This window comes from Eleginops maclovinus, chromosome 23 (assembly GCF_036324505.1).
Source record: "Eleginops maclovinus isolate JMC-PN-2008 ecotype Puerto Natales chromosome 23, JC_Emac_rtc_rv5, whole genome shotgun sequence".
Classification (NCBI taxonomy): domain Eukaryota; kingdom Metazoa; phylum Chordata; class Actinopteri; order Perciformes; family Eleginopidae; genus Eleginops; species Eleginops maclovinus.
The window spans coordinates 7,177,174-7,190,656 of record NC_086371.1 but is presented as its reverse complement, the minus strand read 5'-3'; the positions used below and the strand labels follow the sequence as shown (position 1 = coordinate 7,190,656).

The 13,483-nt window shown below is 39.9% G+C and overlaps 1 protein-coding gene across 1 annotated transcript; it reads right to left on the bottom strand.

The window, feature by feature from the left end:
- Positions 1-966: 966 nt before the first annotated feature.
- On the bottom strand, positions 967-8,858 carry spon2b (spondin 2b, extracellular matrix protein). Its single transcript, XM_063876576.1, has 6 exons — positions 8,734-8,858; positions 7,229-7,496; positions 6,625-6,848; positions 4,837-5,028; positions 4,137-4,323; positions 967-1,978 (listed from the first exon to the last, which is right to left on the bottom strand). The coding sequence occupies exons 2-6, from the start codon at positions 7,461-7,463 to the stop codon at positions 1,800-1,802; spliced, it is 1,017 nt and encodes a 338-aa protein (XP_063732646.1). The 5' UTR covers positions 7,464-7,496; positions 8,734-8,858; the 3' UTR covers positions 967-1,799.
- Between the last annotated feature and the right edge of the window lie 4,625 nt (positions 8,859-13,483).

Sequence of the window (13,483 nt, the reverse complement as noted above, 5' to 3'; positions counted from 1 at the left end):
TGGATATATTTTGGTCATGTCCGTCATATTTAAATCATATTTTCTTTTAAATACTATCATTAATATTCTGCAGTTAACTGTGTACCAAATAATGCTAACCTGTTAGTTAGTTTCAACATAATTTACTTTGGATTCATTTGTATATTATGCGGGAGGAGTCACAGTCAAACCTCAAATTCCTTGTGTTCAAGTATTCTGGCTGTATGTAACACATGTATGGCAATTACATTGTTTTTTATACATAGCATAATGTAATATTGATCAAATAGTACCGTATACTTGGCATTTGCTTTACACCTGCATCTCTCTGACTGATGAAAACACTGTAAGGAGACTAGATCATCTCTTGCCTCCCCTGATTCTCTGTCTCAGTCATCTTCTTTTCCCCTGTCATTCAAACCGGAAGGCGCTTCCTCTTGCACCAGATGTTCTTATTGCTGTTCACTGAAGAAGCGAACTTTAGGTCCATTTCAAATTGTGTTGTCGCCATCCTGCCAAGAAACCTCTGAAAAAAAGGGTCACTATAAGTGTAGGTGCTCTCTGTTCTGCCTATTAAACGTATCTCCTGCTTTAGAGTGGGATGTGCTGCACTGGACGTCACAGCTTGAAGTGTGCTGTGTGAGGTTTCAGGCCTTGTGGGCTAAATCAACATTTGGTGAACGGTTTTAAATAGTTGAGCGCATTCATCAGTTTTATGACCAACACTTCATCAGGGTGAATGTTAGCCAACATCAGGCTTCAACTCCGGTCCTCCAGTTAGTAGATTTTTCCCCCTAGATTCAATTTGATCCTGCAACCGCAGTGTTAGTAATATTGCCCTGGAGCCCAAATGTGTGATTCAGATTTAAAGGTCAAACACTGCACTGAGCAAAGGGCCCTAAAGAAGCATTAAACTCACAAGTGTTATTGTGGTTATCTAGGAGCTGTGTCTTTCTTGAAGAAACCGAAATCAATGAGATCACAATATCTTATGATGTATTTACACTTTATTGATCATACAGAAACATGTTTTTTTGGTACATTTTTTTGCATTTTTTACAAAAGCAATGGACTTATATCTCAATAACATAGAGGAATACAACTTATAATTTCCGACTTGATATACTGTACACTACAGGTCAAAATCCTGTCAATAAATATACTGTTTGTCTTAAGGCAAACAAACATAATGACTTTTTAAAAATGTGGTTTTGAATGTGGGGAGAATGATTCATCTGACTCACTTCTACTAACGGAACAATCTAGACGTCTTGTTGTCTCGTATTTCTTGGATGTAGGGATTTTTAGATCTTAATTATTATTTAAAGGATTTATTTCCAAATCTGCTTTATGGAAGCTCCTTGGTTTTATAATTCCACTGTTGGCAAACACATGATCTATGATCTTCAGAGATGTCCAATTAAACTACATTACAATGCAAACATGTGTTTTTAGCTCATGGCTGAAACAATATTGTACGATCCTCTGTCAATTAAATAATCTGTCATAACAGAATTGGTGTCTAATAGCTATTTAACCAAACTACACCTCTCTAGTGCTGTCAGATACATCAAAGTGACTTCAGGGAGAGACATTTTCTGCTTTTTAACAATCAGTACATTAGTCATTTCCACAGGCAGGGCAAAGCCAGGGCAGAAATAAAGGAGTCTGCTTCGTGGTATTCAAGCCTCATGTGAACACAGCGCGGCCCTTTTGTTGTTGTTTCTCCGTCTTCTTCCTTTCCTCCCTTTCCTCCCCTTTCTCTCTTTCTTCTCTCTCCTCTCTCTCCTCTCCTTCTTCTCCCGCCTTTCCTGGCTTAGTCATAAACAGTTGTCGGGGAAGCATTTCCTCTCTTCCTCCAGCAGGGGGCATGCTAATCCGTTGTTGGCCGGGTGCATTATGACATAGCGTGTGCGGTGCTGCACGCCTGTGTCTCCACACTTGCCTTTGCACAAACCCCATGGAGACCACACTGACACCTCGCAGTCCAGAGGGGTATCTGCAGTGAGAGGGAGGGAAATATAATCACATTAACATTTAGACTTGGTTTGTTGTTTTGCACTCATTGTTTTCTAGCTCTTTCAGAAATCAGAATTCCTTTATTTGTCACATTTACATTATTACAACAGCAGAAGTAAAGTGCCTTTTCTACACTGTATCTCGTGTGCATATGACATACAAGCCTTAATCTTTGAAGTGCAGATAAGGTAAACAGAATAGACATACACATTTAAAAAATAAGGCAAACTTTAAAAGGAGTCTGGCTGATTTGTGTGAGTTTCTTTAATACGTTTGAATGGAATGAAGAGAAATAAAAGGGCAACATACTGGCATTCAACCCTTATTTTTTGTTGTAAAAGTGTATAAATTAATTAAACGGATAACAAGGAATGGTGGTATGCTGTGTGTGCAGCTCTTTATGAACGGAAAGCTACCCTTATAGAGTCTTGGCAGTGGTAGTGTTGAGGTATGTTTAATTATGTAATTTAACCTTTATTGAATTAGTTTTTTGCTGACCATGCTTGATTTTTATTCTTTTTTTGATACAGTTGTGACTTGCGTCACAGTAAAAAGAAGGGCTTAATAAGAACCTGCAGGCAGATAGGGATTTAGAGCCTTGCTAAAAGGCACTTTTACTGTAATACGGGATTATTATTATATATTGGAGCTCATCTTGAACTCTTAAGTTACGTCTTTCTTGATTTTATGCTTTCGTTCTCCAACTTGTTGAACTTGCCGGGATACCTCCGTGCTCCTTGTTGGGAGCTTCCTTACAGCTGATTGGTATCACAGATTCAGCTGTGGGTTAAGAGTAGAAAAGCAGAAGGATGGGAGGCGGTACGGAAGCTACGTGGATGGAAGGAGGGATGGAACAAGCAAATGAAATCTCCTTCATCTTGTGTGTCCATTAAGGACCTAAAAAGGAAAACATGATAACATGATGTAAGACCCAAAGATGATTTATGTTTTTGTATCGCAAAGATGAAATGTACAACAGGTGATTTCTAATCTGTTATAAGCATGTAAGACACGGAGGGACTAATGGAGGGAGGGAAAGATAAACAGACAGAAGGGTAAGATGTCGCATTGGGATCAAGGCAGGAAACCCCGACAGGCTCCTGGCTGCATTCTGTTGTTTGTTGATGGGTTGTCAGGGGAACAGACTTGTAGTCTTTGATGCTGAGTCAAGCCTTTGCATTTATCCTGAACATCGAACCGCCTGCCAGTCAGACACTCTATCTGTCTCCCTTTCCCTGCCACAAAAACCTGTTTAGACTTCCAGTGGTAAGATATGTTTTTAGAAAAGGTTGTTTTTCCCTCCTTAGAGTGCATCACTGTATTGTTTGGCTTTACTGTATAGTCTCACACACTGTCCGTCTTCATTTTTCCTACTTCTCCTTCTTTCCTTACTTGCAGTAGGGCTTCTTTTTTACAGTAACCACTAATCTGTGTGTCTTAATGTTTAACAGTCTGAGAACCAACATTAAATAAACACAGCTTCACCTAATGGATCCAGATCTAGTTAAAGCAAACGTGTGGGATCCTATTTTGGGTCGCGACCAAAACCTTGCTGTACAGAATTTCTCTCTTTCACTTATTAATTCTCTCATTTTAAGATGTTTTCCACTGGATGCCAGATGTGCCTCTGGAATTTTCTGATGCCCTGCTTTCACTGGCTTCTTTGCATTTTGGTTGGAAGTAATAGAGTTTGTGTGTGGCCCTGTAATGGTTCCCAAATGAAAGCAATTGAGTCAGCAAAAGACTTACACCCAAACACCTACATCTGTTCTATGCACCACTTAATCTCTTTTGAGTGTGTAGATTAATCGATCAGTGCAAAAGGACAGAAACCCTTTGATTATATTGTGTTAACTTATTATGTGCATGGTTAAGATATTCAAATATGCGTTTTTCTGTTGGACATTTAGGTCTGTTACTATCATATACATTCAGTGTTTCCGAACAAAGTGAGTTGTATGTACTTTTAGGGTTTACTAAACCCTGTTGATCGCATTTCCTTTCTCATAAAACATCTGCAAACATCTTTTAGTGTTATAAAATCCCTTAAATGAATCATCTGTAACTTCAACTAGACTCCCTGGTTTGTATTTCATCGTCACTTTGGTGCAAGAAGCCACTCTCCTCCTCAGACTTACTGATGAGCTTGTCTTCAATCTCGTTTCCTGTTGGCAGTAGGTTGGACTCAGTGGGCTCCACAGGCAGGCTGATGATCTGATTGGTCTTCTTTATCTTGGTCAGCATCATCTTGGCAATTGGCGGCAGGTGCTTCAGGCGGGGGTAGTAAAAGGAGTTAGCAGGGTGACTGGGGAAGGAAGATGTGATCTGTGGACGGGATGTGGACAAGGAATATAAGTGAATATATGTGGATTCATTGGAGATAAAAGAAGGTATCAATATTCATAGTAAAATCTTTTGGATAACATCAAAGAGAGGCGTGCTTTTCTGCATATAAGATCTTTTTGTGTTGATTATTTTGAGTACTAAAGTTCTCATGCCATTGATTGTCGAATTATGATGTTAACTTTATCAACAATATCTGTCACTTGATAAATAGGACAAACAAAGCTTTATAAGTTGTTTGATCTTCTGTTGAACTGATTTCATTTACATTTTCTTCACACACACACACACACACACACACACTCACACACTCACACACACACACACTCACACACACACACACTCACACACACACACACACACACACACACACACACACACACACACACACACTAATGTTCCTGCGTTCCTGGTGTTATCATGTTAACCTCATGTTCCTGTTCACACCATGCCTGTTGGATTCACGGATGTTGCACTTGGCTCAGGATGACCCACCTGTGTGATTTTGTCCTGTGGGAGGGTCTCGAAGTTTGGGGAGGAGAAGGTGAACCCACTGTCAGTTCCTGCATCGTACGGGAAAAGATCCAGCGACACATTATCTTTCCATTGGTCGCCGTCACACAGATCAAAGCTCTCCACTCCCACAAACCAGTCAGGGCTAGGAACGAGACGTACGAGGAACGACAGCTGCAGAAAGAGAGAAGATAGTAGACCGTGGGGAGGGGGAAGGAGTAAGAGAGGGAAATCAGGAGGTGTGTCGGAGTGAGCGATTGGAGATGAGGACAGAAGGGGAGGAAGAGGTGGGAAGGAGAATGAAATATGGTTGTTATTTAATGTAAAGTGTAGGGTTTGATCTAAGTGTTTGTCCTTTGATAACTATTTTACCTGATGTTGTATCAGTCAGAAAGTGGGTTAAAGCCAGAGGAAAAAACGTTTACAACAGCAACATAACTCATAGAAATAATTCAATTCTTGTGGAAGTTACAATAAAATTAGGACTTTATAAGCCAGATTATTCCAACATATTCATTACTCTCCTGTTAATATAAACTCAGCCAGAAATTCAGTTTGGCTTCCCAATATCAATTTCAGACTCAAGATGGACAGTTTTTCTTTTACAAAAAGTTTTTAAAAAACAACAATGTAACAGAATCAGGGATAGGATCTTTTTTATTATATGATGCAACTTTCTTGTCAAAACTTGCAGCCTACATTACCCACAATGCAATTTAATAAACCTACAGGTTGGTTCCAAGGGCTTGGTGTTATACTGGCAGTTGATTACTCAGCCGATGGCCTCAAGCCCAGACGAGGAGTGGGCTATAGAGGTCTGGTAAACTCACTTCTTTCTATCTCCAAACACCAGATTATTTTTCATTTTCAGACTTGTAGTCTTCAGCCCCATTCGTAGTCCAATAACTCACCCACCCCCAAACACAAGTGTGGTTATGTAAGCAACAGAGTTCAGTTTGTTTCTTCTGTCTCCAACTGGCCTTTTTCCATTTCTCTCACCTCCTAAACCACACTTGCGTCTCCTCCTCACTCTCCTTTCTTCGTCCAAGCCTAACATTTTTTTTGGTCAGACATGCCCCCAACTTTATGATCCACCCTGAGACTCATCAGTAGAACGTTTGACTGCCAAATCATGCAGAGTTGTATTTACTGTGTAGAGACATAAATTAAACTTGCTACATTTTGGAAGCTCTCTTTACGATGCAGCATATGGAAACAGACGCTCTGTTCTTTGTTTTTATTGTGGCATTAACCGTTTTTCTGCAACAACCTGCTCAAAAAGGAACAATGCACCACTTTCTTACAATGTAATCCATTTTTTAATGATCGTCAATTAACGTTATTGTGAATTATTACTTTGCTGAATATGTTTTTAAAAATATTGGTCTCCTTTTTTATTGATTTGGCTTTTTTACTCACAATTGCTTGGGTAATTAAAAGTGAATACACTCCAAAAATAATTGTACACTGCTCAAAAATTAGGTGGGTCAAAGTTGTATCGGTTAGGAATTTTGCAAGTGGAATGGATTGCTTCAACAATACAAACATTCTTACAATTATTTCGATATTCACTTCTACAAAATCTGTTTATAATATGCTAAAACTACAAGTCTGCGTGATCCATGAACTGGTATTAAAATATCTTTATATTTGATAGGAACGATGGTTAAGTAAAACAGTTCATCACCTTGTTATATTGACCTGTCATACGGGTCTCTGTACCTGATTCCCTGAGCCAGATTGAAGGAAACCTGGTGTTGACAGACTTACATAAGAGTGCCTGGCGAAGACCTCAAACTCTGTCTTCATCTGGCCCGTTCCTCCCACGACAGCGGGAGCTGAGACGATCCCATAAACACTTTGGATGCGTTCACCGGCCACCTCCACTTCCTTCATGAGCGTCCAGGCCTCGCCCTTCTCTGCAAACTCCCTCACTCCGTTGCTGGCAAACTCATTACGCTGCCACATGTGGAAGTCGGAGCTGTGGGTCACCCCTAAGAGCAGAGAGAGGGGGAAAGGAAGTCAGTTGTTTCCAGAGGTATTAGTCTGCAATAATCTGAATTACAACAAATACAAATTGTATTAATAATATCATATATATCTCTGCAACAGAAGAGATTTTTTTATTTGTTGACAAGTTGCCAAACCCATACTTTGTGATGTCTGTGTCTTATTTGGAAAATCATTGGCATTCAATGGGAAGAAACATTTATTATTTCCCAATTATAACAAATAGGGCAACAACATTTTGCCTTTAACTTCCTGTATACTGACCGAACAGGACATTCTTCTGTCATTACATATGTCTCTAAAAGTAGTTTCTACATTAGCTCACTGTTACACAATCAGTATATTATTCCAGTTAGTCACTTACCGATGAGGTTGGACCACTGAGCAGGGGGTCGGTACACGGGATACTGTTTAGGGAAAGCGGCCTGGGTCCACTTGCCAGAAAACGTTAGCTTGTACTGGGCTGTTTCTGAGGCCGTGCACATGGGGACGTCAGTAGGGACGGGCATTGAGTGAACGCCTTGACCCAGAGTCAGCATCATGAGGATCAGGTGGTAGAGAGCCTCAGGGATGGAGAGGGTGTTCCTTGTGGTTTCCATGGTAGTGGGGTTTGTTTGGGGAGGATAAATGACCTGAAGATGGAAATGAATGACAAAGAAAGGAGAAAAAACATTACTATCAAGATGAGTAATCAAGCTGCAAATGTTTCAAGGTGTAAACTTTTTCAAATGTCTGCTATACTGTACAGTGTTTCTTGATGAATGGGATTCAATACAATGAGTTCTTGTAAAAGATTTAGAGTTAGTCTACTTCATTTATTTTGGATGGATATGTGCAGTTTTTCTTCCTTTCCTGTCAGATATACTACCACACACAATTGACTTGGTGGAATGGAAAAGCGTCTGTTGTGGTATCAGTGCAGAGTTTAACAAGTTTGAACAAGCGGGGCATGTGAGTCAGAGAGAGAATGTCTTACTTAAGCATCCCTCACTGTTTTTCCACTGTTTAGACTTGTAAAATCAGTTAAGCAATCACAGTCTGGCAGAAGTAGATCTTACAGTAATGGAGAAACAAATAATGGAAGTTTGGTGTTTGTTGTTGCTGTGGTTACAGCCTGGTGAGCTCTAAAGAATAAAACAAATCCAGCTGACTTTCCTAACTTCATTTATCATATCAGGATTGGGAGCTACATGGCACTCATCCTGCAGCCTCCTTGGACTATTGCAATGGCTTTTCACTAGTTTGGCATTTTCTCTCTCAGGGCCTTCTCTCTTACCTGTATTATTGAGGAGTGTTTCATGAATATGTGTGGAGAGTGCCTGACTAATGAAGAGCTAAGTGTTCCCCAGGGGGAAATTCATTTTTCTATGAAGCACATCCTAGCACAGATCTTTGCCTCTCAGAGGAATTTACATGAGCAGCTTGCAAATATGCTAATGTGTAGTTTTCTTAGTTAAGTAGAACACTCGATATCAAATGCTGCTTAATGCAGAGTTAGTAAATGTGGACAAAGATTTGCTCCCAATTTAATCTTTTAAAATGTTTTATTAAAGTGCAGTTTACATATTGTAAGAAAAAAGGGCAGTATGCATTAACAGATATTTGCATCCCACTGCAGCAATACTCTCCCTAAATTAAACACATTGCAACCATATAAAACCTGTGTTTCAGACTTTATTTTTGTGGGTTTGCTTTTGCAATTAGAATTCTTCATATGATTGCATTACATTCTACCATTATATAATAATTCCAGGTATTATTCATGCAAATTTGGTAGACTTACAACATCAGCTGACATTTCCCTAAATATAAAGATCTGAGTGCTGTCTCTGGGAAACATAATGAAGATGTGGTGAAGAAACTACTCACTCTTTTTGCCCAGGCTTCCAGGTGGATGGATGGTTGCAGCAGATGAGTAGAGAGGAGGGCTGGAGGTGAGGAGAGGGGGAGAGGAGGGCGGTGGCTGTCGCAAGTAGAGACTGCAAAGCTCCAAGTCTTTTTCTCGCCTATTTATGTCCTCCAGGAGGTTCACCCCTCTCACTCCCCACTCCTTCCACCTCTTTCTCCACTCCCCTCTTCAACTTTTTTCACTTTTCTTTCAATACTCTCGATCTGCCTGTCAGTGACTCCCCTGCCCCCTTCATGGCCTTTGACTTTGGCTCTCCCTCCTCCACTTTCTGCCTCTCTCTCTGTTTAAGTAGCCCATTAACTGACTAATGTGTTCAGCAGTCCTGGATGCTCTGACAGGGGTCCTGTGCAGCACCATGGGTAGTGTCATGTCACAGTATGATACTGTATATTCCTACATATATGAAAACTGAGGCTCATAATGTATCTCTAGAATTCCCTTAATGTCTCTTGGTAATGTTTTTGGATCCCAGTACTGTTTTTTTACCTCATGAAGGAAGTTATGTTGCCTGTTTCAAAGTCAGTTTGCATAACATCTTTGATGTTATGCCTCATCAAGCTAGTTAAGGTATTGTCCGACAAAAATACGGAGGAATTCTTTGCCTTTATATAATAAGGAGATAATGTGTTTGATGTCACTACATCAGGGTTAAGCAGAAACCTTGTACATTTCAGGTGAAACCCTAATTTAATTGAATTTTCACAGGACGAAATCAGTGATTTATTCCGTTTCCAAATTAAACTCCATAGTTGATTCGATTTGTTATCATCCTGGCAGCAGTTCACTTCATTAAGTCATTGTTTTGTCACTTTAATACGGAAAAAATAAGGTATGTCACAACCTCAAAGAGCCCCAGTTGGCGTTTTTTTTCCAATTAGCAACTAGAAAAAGGCACTTAGTACTGTACAGATTTCCGACGGGTCTGTCTCCCTCTTCCTATGCAAAGAAGAAGAGGTAAATCTCACTCAATCTGCAGATGCTTTGGTCGAAATGAGCCTAAGACTGTTGGTAAATTGACTTTATTTATATATACGCTTTCTCCAGCCTTTACAACGTCTCAAAGCACATTATATTTTCAAGAGGCGACCACTCTACCTAACAGTCGTCCTCATGATATAGATGTTTTCTTTTGAGTCATGACAGTGGCCAAAATGGGGCCTGAAACAGACGTAATAATCGATACGGAAATGCTCCATACCGACAATATATCGTACCGCAATACTTAGCAATAGTATCATGATAGGGTTAGGAAATTCTTAGTTTCGACTTTTTTCAGACATTCTCAGAATTTAGAATTTTTTCAGAAATTCTCAGAACTTTTACATTTTTCAGAAATTCTCAGAATTTTGACTTTTTTAGAAATTCTCACAATTTTGACAGTTTTACAAATTCTCAGAATTTAGAGTTTCTTCAGAAATGTTCAGAATTTTGACGTTTTTACAGAGACACAGTTGCACACAGAAGATACGTTTAGAAATGGAACATTATTTACATTAAATCTGGATATACTAAAAACCTATGTACAGTATCTGCTGCAGAGTACTCAGTTTAGTTAAAGTGGATGAGAGGCAGCTTATTATAGGTTATTAGGGGTGAGGGAAATAATAGATACAGAAATGCGCCATATCGCGATAGTATCTTATTATGGGAACCCTGGTGTTTCTAACCCCTAGTAACAACCAGTGTTGGGCAAGTTACTTCCAAAATGTAATACAGTACATATAACTTATTACTGTCTTTTTAAAGTAATAAGTTACATTACATTATTACTGTCTCTGAACTGTAATGCGTCACACTACTTTTGCGTTACTTTGAGTTACTTTCACCAAAATAACCGCAAAAGTAGGGCTTTAAATGCTATAATGTAGTTTATTGCAGCTCAATAATTAAAGCTATCTATCTATATATCTGGCATTACGTCGCTGTTTGTTATTAACAACATGTTAGTGGAGCCTCTGCACGGCATATGAACGAGTCTCCATGGCAACGTTAGCTCACCTTGTCATTGGTGTGTTAACGGGGATTTGGCTGACAAGCTTTCTAAAAGCCGGCGATTCCACAGAGGACAGAGGCTGCATATCTTCAACACTGTCACAAGTCTCTTAACTTCTCTGGGTTCAAGCAGCAGACCCAGAAGAAGTTACCTTCTGTTGCTTAGGCTTGCCCGTGTCTTTTTGTTTTCTTTTCTCCGAGCCTGCAGCTCTCCATTGTGAGCCTGCAGCTCTCCATTGTGAGCCTCAGCTCTCCATTGTGAGCCTGCAGCTCTCCATTGTGAGCCTGCAGCTCTCCATTGTAAGCCTGCAGCTCTCCATAGCGAATCTGTTTCTGCAGCCGTCTTAACCCACAGTAAAAAGGCTTACTGAGTTACTATTCTACTCGCACAATTATCTCTCTGGTGTCGGAATGTCTCGCGGCGTTTGTGAATTCTTAGAAACAAAACACCACATCATTTCGGGTTAAAATGTGTTGTAACTGCATTACTGAGAATTTTTAACGGGTATTATATTACCCAAATTTCAGAAGTAACCCGTTATATTACTGCGTTACATCAAAAAGTAATACATTACTGTAACTCCGTTACTTTTGTAACGCGTTACACCCAACACTGGTAACAACCCCCCTTCAATTGATACAAAGTGCCACTAAAGTGATGCAATAAGTAATGCATTCAATTATATTCACATTTCCAGGCAATTTATCATCTTTTAAGCTGTAATTTTCAGCTTTCATCACACATTTCCTCAAAATAAAACACAAGAAATACTGTAAACAAACTCACAAAAACCCATGGCTACAAACAGGAAGTGTTTGTCGTCATATTTGTGGTTGACAACTCCAGGTTAGGCTGGACATAAACAGACGAGGCAGTGTCGCTCAGAGTGTTTTACATTGTGTGATGTGTGACTAACACACCTACGGGCAGCCATGATAACAGCTGCTGCTTTTTCTCGGATCCTGTGTTGTGTGTCTTTAATCTCTCAGACAAGTTATAGAGGCTAGTTGTGTGTTTGTTTGTGTGTGTTTGGGGTTCTGTGGCCTGGTAATTGACTTACTGAACCTGGAGATTGCAGACAACACTCCACACACATGCCAATGAAAATAATTGCCCACATGCTGAATCAGCCCACATCTAATAATTTCCATATGGTCATGTTTGTTACTTACACACACACACACACACACACACACACACACACACACACACACACACACACACACACACACACACACACACACACACACACACACACACACACACATATATATACACACACACATACCCCAGTTGCCCTAAATGAACCTCCCTCAATTTCCAGGATATATTGTTTATACCTCAGTGGCATTTGGAAAGGGAAGGTAAACTCATAACCGTCCTGGTAGCTCTTGCACAACAAACAGAGCTGGTACTTTATTCAGTTTCTTGAGAGTGGTTGAGCTTAATGAGAAAAGGAAGCAGCCTGGACGATGTGCCTGGATGGTTTTCAGATTGGGTTCCTGGCACACAGAATTCTGCTGCTTTAATTCATTAGGTGGATTTGCAGTTATTATCATGTCAGAAAGCAGTGGGGTGCCATATTGACTATAAAAAAACAGCCCATATTTTCTTCTGTGTGTGCATAGATCTGTGTGTCCTGGATCAGTCCCCTGAATTCAAACCAAGTCCTGATCTGTTTCGGTGATGCAGGACTCCGACCCATGAGTTGCGGAATTGCCCATCAGGGATCAATGGCATTATTATGATAGGAATAACAGTAGTGGTAGTAGTGTCACTGTTAGAAGGTAACAGTCCCCACTCAAGGTCCACTTGAGCTGCCAATGTTGGAACATGTTTATTAACTCCATTTGAGCCGTTATCGGTAGAGCACAAATGCTTAGTTGAAAAACCAATGAACAGAAATCGCTATTTTGATCACCTAATCATTTGTTTTTGTTGATGGACTAATTGTACAATAGTTAAACTGCCTTTTTCCTATTTTCATAGTGTGAACAAACTAATATATTTGGGTTTTTTAATGACAAAACAAGACCCTTAAAGACATCAAGTTGGACTGTGAGAGACTTGGAGTGTTTTTAGCTATTTTCTGTAAATTTATAGACGTCGTCTATGATGTCGGACTAATCGATAATGAAAATAATATTCAGATGCAGCCCTAACTTGTAGGACTTTTCTGCCATGTGAGCTTAAGGTGATTCGTGATGTGCATTGCAAATCCCTATTATTTTATCCCTTGTCAATTTCGTGTTTTCTGCTTTTTCTCCTTTTTGTTTGGAATTGTTGATCCAGAAACAGATGTCACATACTGTCACAAACACTGTCCATGTTCCCTGCTTGCATTGTTTTGTTACTGTCTGTTTCTGTGGCAACGCACAACTTCCCCAGTTGAACGATTGCCAATTTGTGCTTTATGTTTTTAGCATATGACTCAAAACGTAAAGGCAGGTCTTGATCTAAAAACACGCTGTACCCAGTCTGAGAATATAATGTGTTTGTGTAGGAAACGACCAGTTCTATGATGTCTATAACGGAAGCTGTAAAAACCTGTAGAGGGGAGAGCCTAGGAGATTACACCACAAGGACCTCAGCCAAAGAGGCAAGTGGCATGTATCTGCTGCAACTGAAGTAGGATGTTGTTACATATTGTGGTTGGAAGCTGTGAGGTCTGTCAGTAATCTATATATTTCAGCTGACATAACTATGGTGAACGGATA

Excerpts from the sequence above, each read along its gene's own strand:
- spon2b (XM_063876576.1), bottom strand. The coding sequence starts at position 7,463 with ATGGAAACCACAAGGAACACCCTCTCCATCCCTGAGGCTCTCTACCAC. Across the intron at positions 4,324-4,836 it reads CACAGGACAAAATCACACAG|ATCACATCTTCCTTCCCCAG; the intron begins GTGGGTCATCCT and ends TCCCGTCCACAG. Across the intron at positions 1,979-4,136 it reads GATTGAAGACAAGCTCATCA|ATACCCCTCTGGACTGCGAG; the intron begins GTAAGTCTGAGG and ends CTCTCACTGCAG.